The 10,000-nt window shown below is 52.2% G+C and overlaps 1 protein-coding gene across 3 annotated transcripts in view; it reads right to left on the bottom strand.

Annotated features, from left to right (window-relative positions):
* Positions 1-10,000, bottom strand: part of caskb (calcium/calmodulin-dependent serine protein kinase b) — a 126,974-nt gene that overhangs the window by 37,530 nt on the left and 79,444 nt on the right. For all 3 annotated transcript variants that reach the window (XM_079841666.1, XM_079841665.1, XM_079841667.1), the window contains exons 12-14: positions 9,299-9,376; positions 1,615-1,695; positions 464-652 (exon numbers count right to left, since the gene is read on the bottom strand). In XM_079841666.1, coding sequence (XP_079697792.1) covers positions 464-652; positions 1,615-1,695; positions 9,299-9,376 — 348 coding nt within the window. The remainder of the gene's footprint in view (positions 1-463; positions 653-1,614; positions 1,696-9,298; positions 9,377-10,000) is intronic.

Here is a 10,000-nt window from a genome sequence, read left to right as displayed (position 1 = left end):
AAAATATCTTCATTTGTGTCTGAAGATGAACGGAGGTCTGACGGGTGTCCAACCACATGAGGCTCAGTCATTAATCACACAATTTACAGGTTTGGGTGAACTAACCCTTTAATATCTTCATGTCTGGCTCTGGTTTTATCTCTCATGATTGTCTGGTTTGTTTCTGCCTGATTGAGTAAAGGGTTATAGTAACAACACTGACTTTACTCCACTCTTTGTCTGTTTTTAAGATGTCATTGTTACAGTAATAATGATTAAACTCATGTTCTTACTCCAGCGTTAGTTTCATAAATCAGTAAGAGTGTGTGTGTGTGTGTGTGTGTACCATGGGCTCGGTCTCACTGTGAGTGTGTCATGAATCAGTAAGAGTCCGTGTTCTTCTGGAACTGCACCAGCCGCACACACGTGACGTTCTCCAGGTCCAGGTGTGTGTGTGTGTGTGTGTGTGTGTGAGTGTGTGTACCATGGGCTCGTCCGTGTTCTTCTGGAACTGCACCAGCCGCACACGCGTGACGTTCTCCAGGTCCAGGTCTCCGTTGATGCTCTCGGGCGAGTCTCCGTTGAGGTACGGGGATGTGGGCGGAGGCGTGACCCGCAGAGCCTCATCACTGTAAACCTCATGAGCAACGACATCATGCGTCTGCAGCAGCGCCTGCGACAGGAAGCACAGCGGCAGCCAATGAGCAATCAGCCTTCAGCAGCACTGCGTGTGTGCGTTTGTTTGTTTGTCTGTGTATGTGAGTGCGTGTGTGCGTGTGTGTGTGTGTGTGTTTGTTTGTTTGTCTGTGTATGTGAGTGCGTGTGTGTGTGTGTGTGTGTGTGTGCGTGTGTGTGTGTGTGTGTGTGTGCGTTTGTTTGTTTGTCTGTGTATGTGAGTGCGTGTGTGTGTGTGTGTGTGTGTGTGTGTGCGTTTGTTTGTTTGTCTGTGTATGTGAGTGTGTGTGTGCGTGTGTGTGTGTGTGCGTTTGTTTGTTTGTCTGTGTATGTGAGTGCGTGTGTGTGTGTGTGTGCGTTTGTTTGTTTGTCTGTGTATGTGAGTGCGTGTGTGTGTGTGTGTGTGTGTGCGTTTGTTTGTTTGTCTGTGTATGTGAGTGTCTGTGTGTGTGTGTGTGTGTGTGCGTTTGTTTGTTTGTCTGTGTATGTGAGTGTCTGTGTGTGTGTGTGTGTGTGTGTGTGTGTGTGTGTGTGTGTGCGTTTGTTTGTTTGTCTGTGTATGTGAGTGCGTGTGTGTGTGTGTGTGTGTGTGTGTGTGCGTTTGTTTGTTTGTCTGTGTATGTGTATGTGAGTGTCTGTGTGTGTGTGTGTGTGTGTGTGTGTGTGTGTGTGTGTGTGTGTGTGTTCTGCCGTCACATCATCATCTGCTGCACATCGGTGGCGGTCGAGGAGATTCCCTCCTTCCATGTAAAGCGCTTTGAGTACCCAGAAAGCGCTATATAGATGTTTATATTTATTATTATTATTATTATTATCTGGGGTGATCTGTGTTCCTCTCGCTGAAGCTTGTGTGTGTGTGTGTGTGTGTGTGTGTGTGTGTGTGTGTGTGTGTGTGTGTGTGTGTGTGTGACACATCCTGTGACTCAAACAGGTCCTGTGGTTTCGATCGCTTCGACTCACCATGAAGTGCGGCTGCGTCAGAATTCTCTTCAGCTCTTTAGCCTCCATGTTCTCGGGGTAACAGGACAGCGTCTCCAACACCTGCGGAAGAAGAGCATCATCATCATCATCATCATCATCATCATAATAATAATATATGCCTTATGCAATAACACAAGCGTCTGCATGCTTCGGGACTGTTTGTGTGTGATTAGTGTATGTACAGGTGCTGGTCATGTAATTAAAATATCATCAAAAAGTTGATTTATTTCACTAATTCCGTTCAAAAAGTGAAACTTGTATATTATATTCATTCATTACACACAGACTGATATATTTCAAATGTTTATTTATTTTAATTTTGATGATTATAACGGACAACTAAGGAAAATCCCAAATACAGTATCTCAGAAAATGAGAATATTGTGAAAAGGTTGAATATTGAAGGCACTCTAATCAGCTGATGAACTCACAACACCTGCAAAGGCCTTTAAATGGTCTCTCAGTCTAGTTCTGTAGGCCACACAATCATGGGGAAGAAGCTGACCTGACAGCTGTCCAAAAGACGACCTTTGACCCCTTGCACAAGGAGGGCAAGACACACAAGGTCATTGCAGAAGAGGCTGGCTGTTCTCAGAGCTCTGTGTCCAAGCACATTAATAGAGAGGCGAAGGGAAGGAAAAGATGTGCTAGAAAAAAGTGTACGAGCAATAGGGATAACCGCACCCTGGAGAGGATTGAGAAACAAAACCCATTCAAAAATGTGGGGGAGATTCACAAAGAGTGGACTGGAGCTGGAGTCAGTGCTTCAAGAACCTCTACACACAGACGTATGACAGACATGGGTTTCAGCTGTCGCTCTCTTGACCAACAGACAGCGTCAGAAGCGTCTCGCCTGGGCTAAAGACAGACAGGACTGGACTGAGTGGCCAGAGTTATGTTCTCTGATGAAGTCAATCAGGGTCCAGAGGCTGGAGGAAGAGAGGAGAGGCACACAATCCACACTGCTGGAGCTCCAGTGTAAAGTTTCCACAGTCAGTGATGGTTTGGGGTGCCATGTCATGCGCTGGTGTTGGTCCGCTGTGTTTTCTGAGGTCAGAGGTCAACGCAGCCGTATACCAGGAAGTTTTAGAGCACTTCCTGCTGCTGACCAACTTTATGGAGGTGCAGATTTCATTTTCCAGCAGGACTGGGACCAGCACACAGTGCCACAGCAACCAGTGCCGGGTTTAAGGACCATGGTATCCCTGTTCCTGATTGGCCAGCAAACTCACCTGACCTTAACCCCATAGAACATCTGAAGAGGAAGATGAGATCTGCAGAAGAGCTGAAGGCCACTAATCAGAGCCACCTGGGCTCATAACACCTGAGCAGAGCCTCAGTCTGATCTCCTCATCCGCATCGCTGCAGTAATTCAGGCTAAACCAGCTGAGCAGCGAGTGCTGGACATGCTCACACTCTTCAGTCGGCCAAGGTTTCAAAAAATCCTTTCTTTGTATTGGTCTTAAAGGGATCCCCTGGTGTTAAGACTTGTATGGCTTAATATAACATAAATGATGTCTCCTAATGAAATATGTAGTAGAAAACCCATGAAAGATCCACGTTATTTAAAAAATCCATAATATTTGGACAATGGGCGGCCATTTTGTTTGCGTTCTAGGTCAATGACGTGGAATGGCTGCACTCTGCAATCCACTGGCTCTACCCGCAGCTAATCTTACCACAACACAACTCGAAAAGTGTTTCAGAGGTAAACAAAACCCATTTAAAACACACTCAAACACACAAACTCTCTCACAAACACTCATACACACTAACAGATCGGCGCGCGTACGCGCTCACACACACACACACACACATCTGACAGACTGCAGTCTCAATCGAGATGTGTTATGGGCTAACCTCGTCAGTGTGAAGTGTGAAGTCGGACAGCTGTTGTGTGTACGTCGGCTGTACACTCGTTATTGTGGTGCAGTGTGAGATTGAATGAGTGCACTCAATAACCACTATGGTTTCGGCCACTGGCTGTCCCCTAAAATAATGCCCTATTTAGGGTATAGCACGATTTCGGATTCAGCCAGGTAGTGCTGGCCTGCCGAATCAGAACCAGGTGACAAACTAGGCAAGTCAACCTCAAGTATAACATTACAGCTGTTTGAGCGTGTGTGTGTGTGTGTGTGCGCGTGCACAGTGCGTGGATGTGTGTGTGTGTGTGTGTGTGTGTGTGTGTGTTAGCGCACGCGCGCCGATCTGTTCTGTGTGTGTGAGAGTTTGTGTGCACATGTGTTTTAAATGCAATCACAAAGCAATTCATTGGTTTTATTAAACTCTGACACATTTTTCGAGTTGTGTTGGAGATGGTGGGCCAGTGGGTTAAACCACTGAACTGGTATACAGAAGGTTACTGGTTCTATCCCAGTGGTCTCCACCAGTGTGTCCTTGAGTAAGGCACTTTACTCCACGTTGCTCCAGGGGGATTGTCCCTGTAATAAGGGACTGTAAGTCGCTTCGGATAAAAGCGTCTGCCAAATGCATAAATGTAAATGTGTTGTGGTAAGATTAGCTGCGGGTAGAGCCAGTGGATTGCAGAGTGCAGCCATTCCACGTCATCGACCTAGAACGCAAACAAAATGGCCGCCCATTGTCCAAATATATAATGGATTTTTTAAATAACGTGGATCTTTATTGGGTTTTCTACTACATATTTCAGTAGGAGACATCATTTATGTTATATTAAGCCATACAAGTCTTAACACCAGGGGATCCCTTTAATTAATATTCAAATTTTCTGAGACGTTTGACGTCTGCTCTATCGGTGTGTGTGTGTGTGTGTGTGTGTGACGTCTGCGCTGTCGGTGTGTGTGTGTGTGTGTGTGTGACGTCTGCGCTGTCGGTGTGTGTGTGTGACGTCTGCTCTATCGGTGTGTGTGTGTGTGTGTGTGACGTCTGCGCTGTCGGTGTGTGTGTGTGTGACGTCTGCGCTGTCGGTGTGTGTGTGACGTCTGCGCTGTCGGTGTGTGTGTGTGTGTGACGTCTGCGCTGTCGGTGTGTGTGTGTGTGACGTCTGCGCTGTCGGTGTGTGTGTGACGTCTGCGCTGTCGGTGTGTGTGTGTGTGTGACGTCTGCGCTGTCGGTGTGTGTGTGTGTGTGTGACGTCTGCGCTGTCTGTGTGTGTGTGTGACGTCTGCGCTGTCTGTGTGTGTGTGTGTGTGTGACGTCTGCGCTGTCGGTGTGTGTGTGTGTGACGTCTGCGCTGTCGGTGTGTGTGTGTGACGTCTGCGCTGTCGGTGTGTGTGTGTGACGTCTGTGCTGTCGGTGTGTGTGTGACGTCTGCTCTGTCGGTGTGTGTGTGTGTGACGTCTGCGCTGTCGATGTGTGTGTGTGACGTCTGCGCTGTCGGTGTGTGTGTGATGTCTGCGCTGTCGGTGTGTGTGTGACGTCTGCTCTGTCGGTGTGTGTGTGACGTCTGTGCTGTCGGTGTGTGTGTGACGTCTGCGCTGTCGGTGTGTGTGTGGCGTCTGCGCTGTCGGTGTGTGTGTGTGACATCTGCTCTGTCGGTGTGTGTTTGTGTGTGTGACGTCTGCGCTGTTGGTGTGTGTGTGTGACGTCTGCGCTGTCGGTGTGTGTGTGTGTGTGGCGTCTGCTCTGTCGGTGTGTGTGTGTGTGTGTGTGTGTGACGTCTGCGCTGTCGGTATGTGTGTGACGTCTGCTCTGTCGGTGTGTGTGTGTGACGTCTGCGCTGTCGGTATGTGTGTGACGTCTGCTCTGTCGGTGTGTGTGTGTGTGACGTCTGCGCTGTCGGTGTGTGTGTGACGTCTGCTCTGTCGGTGTGTGTGTGTGTGACGTCTGCGCTGTCGGTGTGTGTGTGACGTCTGCTCTGTCGGTGTGTGTGTGTGTGACGTCTGCGCTGTCGATGTGTGTGTGTGACGTCTGCGCTGTCGGTGTGTGTGTGATGTCTGCGCTGTCGGTGTGTGTGTGACGTCTGCTCTGTCGGTGTGTGTGTGACGTCTGTGCTGTCGGTGTGTGTGTGACGTCTGCGCTGTCGGTGTGTGTGTGGCGTCTGCGCTGTCGGTGTGTGTGTGTGTGACATCTGCTCTGTCGGTGTGTGTTTGTGTGTGTGACGTCTGCGCTGTTGGTGTGTGTGTGTGACGTCTGCGCTGTCGGTGTGTGTGTGTGTGTGGCGTCTGCTCTGTCGGTGTGTGTGTGTGTGTGTGTGACGTCTGCGCTGTCGGTATGTGTGTGACGTCTGCTCTGTCGGTGTGTGTGTGTGACGTCTGCGCTGTCGGTATGTGTGTGACGTCTGCTCTGTCGGTGTGTGTGTGTGTGTGACGTCTGCGCTGTCGGTGTGTGTGTGACGTCTGCTCTGTCGGTGTGTGTGTGTGTGACGTCTGCGCTGTCGGTGTGTGTGTGACGTCTGCTCTGTCGGTGTGTGTGTGTGTGACGTCTGCGCTGTCGGTGTGTGTGTGACGCCTGCGCTGTCGGTGTGTGTGTGTGTTTCGTCTGCTCTGTCGGTGTGTGTGTGACGTCTGCGCTGTCGGTGTGTGTGTGACGTCTGCTCTGTCGGTGTGTGTGTGACGTCTGCGCTGTCGGTGTGTGTGTGTGTGACGTCTGCGCTGTCGGTGTGTGTGTGACGTCTGCGCTGTCGGTGTGTGTGTGACGTCTGCGCTGTCGGTGTGTGTGACGTCTGCGCTGTCGGTGTGTGTGTGTGACGTCTGCGCTGTCGGTGTGTGTGTGTGACTTCTGCTCTGTCGGTGTGTGTGTGACGTCTGCGCTGTCGGTGTGTGTGTGACGTCTGCGCTGTCGGTGTGTGTGTGACGTCTGCTCTGTCGGTGTGTGTGTGACGTCTGCGCTGTCTGTGTGTGTGACGTCTGCTCTTTTGGTGTGTGTGTGACGTCTGCTCTGTCGGTGTGTGTGTGATGTCTGCTCTGTCGGTGTGTGTGTGACGTCTGCGCTGTCTGTGTGTGTGACGTCTGCGCTGTCGGTGTGTGTGTGACGTCTGCTCTGTCGGTGTGTGTGACGTCTGCGCTGTCTGTGTGTGTGACGTCTGCGCTGTCTGTGTGTGTGACGTCTGCTCTGTCGGTGTGTGTGTGACGTCTGCTCTGTCGGTGTGTGTGTGATGTCTGCTCTGTCGGTGTGTGTGTGACGTCTGCGCTGTCTGTGTGTGTGACGTCTGCGCTGTCGGTGTGTGTGTGTGTGACATATGCGTTGTCGGTGTGTATGTGACGTCTGCACTGTCGGTGTGTGTGTGTGGCGTCTGCGCTGTCGGTGTGTGTGTGATGTCTGCTCTGTCGGTGTGTGTGTGACGTCTGCGCTGTCGGTGTGTGTGTGACGTCTGCTCTGTCGGTGTGTGTGTGACGTGTGTGTGTGACGTCTGCTCTGTCGGTGTGTGTGTGACGTCTGCTCTGTCGGTGTGTGTGACGTCTGCGCTGTCGGTGTGTGTGTGACGTCTGCTCTGTCGGTGTGTGTGTGATGTCTGCTCTGTCGGTGTGTGTGTGACGTCTGCGCTGTCGGTGTGTGTGTGACGTCTGCTCTGTCGGTGTGTGTGTGTGACGTCTGCTCTGTCGGTGTGTGTGTGACGTCTGCGCTGTCGGTGTGTGTGTGACGTCTACGCTGTCGGTGTGTGTGTGACGTCTGCGCTGTCGGTGTGTGTGTGACGTCTACGCTGTCGGTGTGTGTGTGTGACGTCTGCTCTGTCGGTGTGTGTGTGACGTCTGCTCTGTCGGTGTGTGTGTGACGTCTGCGCTGTCGGTGTGTGTGTGACGTCTACGCTGTCGGTGTGTGTGTGACGTCTGCGCTGTCGGTGTGTGTGTGTGTGACGTCTGCGCTGTCGGTGTGTGTGTGTGACGTCTACGCTGTCGGTGTGTGTGTGTGACGTCTGCTCTGTCGGTGTGTGTGTGTGACGTCTACGCTGTCGGTGTGTGTGTGTGACGTCTGCTCTGTCGGTGTGTGTGTGACGTCTGCGCTGTCGGTGTGTGTGTGACGTCTGCGCTGTCGGTGTGTGTGTGACGTCTGCGCTGTCGGTGTGTGTGTGACGTCTGCGCTGTCGGTGTGTGTGTGACGTCTACGCTGTCGGTGTGTGTGTGACGTCTGCGCTGTCGGTGTGTGTGTGACGTCTGCTCTGACGGTGTGTGTGACGTCTGCGCTGTCGGTGTGTGTGTGACGTCTGCTCTGTCGGTGTGTGTGTGACGTCTGCTCTGTCGGTGTGTGTGTGACGTCTGCTCTGTCGGTGTGTGTGACGTCTGCGCTGTCGGTGTGTGTGTGACGTCTGCTCTGTCGGTGTGTGTGTGATGTCTGCTCTGTCGGTGTGTGTGTGACGTCTGCGCTGTCGGTGTGTGTGTGACGTCTGCTCTGTCGGTGTGTGTGTGACGTCTGCTCTGACGGTGTGTGTGACGTCTGCGCTGTCGGTGTGTGTGTGGCGTCTGCGCTGTCGGTGTGTGTGTGACGTCTGCTCTGTCGGTGTGTGTGTGACGTCTGCTCTGTCGGTGTGTGTGACGTCTGCGCTGTCGGTGTGTGTGTGACGTCTGCTCTGTCGGTGTGTGTGTGATGTCTGCTCTGTCGGTGTGTGTGTGACGTCTGCGCTGTCGGTGTGTGTGTGACGTCTGCTCTGTCGGTGTGTGTGTGACGTCTGCTCTGTCGGTGTGTGTGTGACGTCTGCTCTGTCGGTGTGTATGACGTCTGCGCTGTCGGTGTGTGTGTGACGTCTGCTCTGTCGGTGTGTGTGTGATGTCTGCTCTGTCGGTGTGTGTGTGACGTCTGCGCTGTCGGTGTGTGTGTGACGTCTGCTCTGTCGGTGTGTGTGTGTGACGTCTGCTCTGTCGGTGTGTGTGTGACGTCTGCGCTGTCGGTGTGTGTGTGACGTCTACGCTGTCGGTGTGTGTGTGACGTCTGCGCTGTCGGTGTGTGTGTGACGTCTACGCTGTCGGTGTGTGTGTGTGACGTCTGCTCTGTCGGTGTGTGTGTGACGTCTGCTCTGTCGGTGTGTGTGTGACGTCTGCGCTGTCGGTGTGTGTGTGACGTCTACGCTGTCGGTGTGTGTGTGACGTCTGCGCTGTCGGTGTGTGTGTGTGTGACGTCTGCGCTGTCGGTGTGTGTGTGTGACGTCTACGCTGTCGGTGTGTGTGTGTGACGTCTGCTCTGTCGGTGTGTGTGTGTGACGTCTACGCTGTCGGTGTGTGTGTGTGACGTCTGCTCTGTCGGTGTGTGTGTGACGTCTGCGCTGTCGGTGTGTGTGTGACGTCTGCGCTGTCGGTGTGTGTGTGTGACGTCTGCGCTGTCGGTGTGTGTGTGTGACGTCTACGCTGTCGGTGTGTGTGTGTGACGTCTGCTCTGTCGGTGTGTGTGTGACGTCTGCGCTGTCGGTGTGTGTGTGACGTCTGCGCTGTCGGTGTGTGTGTGACGTCTGCGCTGTCGGTGTGTGTGTGACGTCTGCGCTGTCGGTGTGTGTGTGACGTCTACGCTGTCGGTGTGTGTGTGACGTCTGCGCTGTCGGTGTGTGTGTGACGTCTGCGCTGTCGGTGTGTGTGTGACGTCTGCGCTGTCGGTGTGTGTGTGACGTCTACGCTGTCGGTGTGTGTGTGACGTCTGCGCTGTCGGTGTGTGTGTGACGTCTGCGCTGTCGGTGTGTGTGTGTGACGTCTGCGCTGTCGGTGTGTGTGTGACGTCTGCGCTGTCGGTGTGTGTGTGTGACGTCTGCGCTCACACTGACCTCTTTGGCTCTCTGGACGGCGTCGCTGGGAGGATTCCTGATCTGAGGCGACGAGCGGGTGTTGATCTTATCATACAGCTGAAACACACACACACACACAGCTCATCATCACAGGAGACCAGCAGCAGAACCACAAACACACACACACACACACACAGCTCATCATCACAGGAGACCAGCAGCAGAACCACAAACACACACACACACACACACACACACACACACACACTCACATATCGTGACATCATGATAATGGAAACTAAAGTCGAGCCGTTTTGTACACACACACTTTTGACTAGCGTCTAGACAGTGGGCAGAGAGTGTGTGTCAGAGAGTGTGTGTGTCACTACATGACTAGCACACAAGAGCCACTGCCAATCAAACTTACTGTAATTAAACAGACAAACTAAATACAGGACGAGCTTATAAATGTCACATGATTCCAATCTTTATTTCCCGTCAGTGAGCGTCTGAAGCTGTGTGTGTGTGTGTGTGTGTGTGTGTGTGTGTGTGTGTGTGTGTGTGTGTGTGTGTGTGTGTGTGTGTGTGTGTGTGTGTGTGTGTGTGTGTGTGTGTGTGTGTGTGTGTGTGTGTGAGAGTGAGAGTATGTGTGTGTGAGTGAGTATGTGTGTGTGTGTGTGTGTGTGTGAGTGGGCATGTTTTTGAGAAATATCAGGACACAAATGTGTTTAATGACATGGG

The sequence above is a fragment of the Gobio gobio genome (genome assembly GCF_949357685.1).
Source record: "Gobio gobio genome assembly, chromosome: 17".
Lineage (NCBI taxonomy): Eukaryota > Metazoa > Chordata > Actinopteri > Cypriniformes > Gobionidae > Gobio > Gobio gobio.
This window is presented reverse-complemented; position numbering and strand designations above follow the sequence as displayed.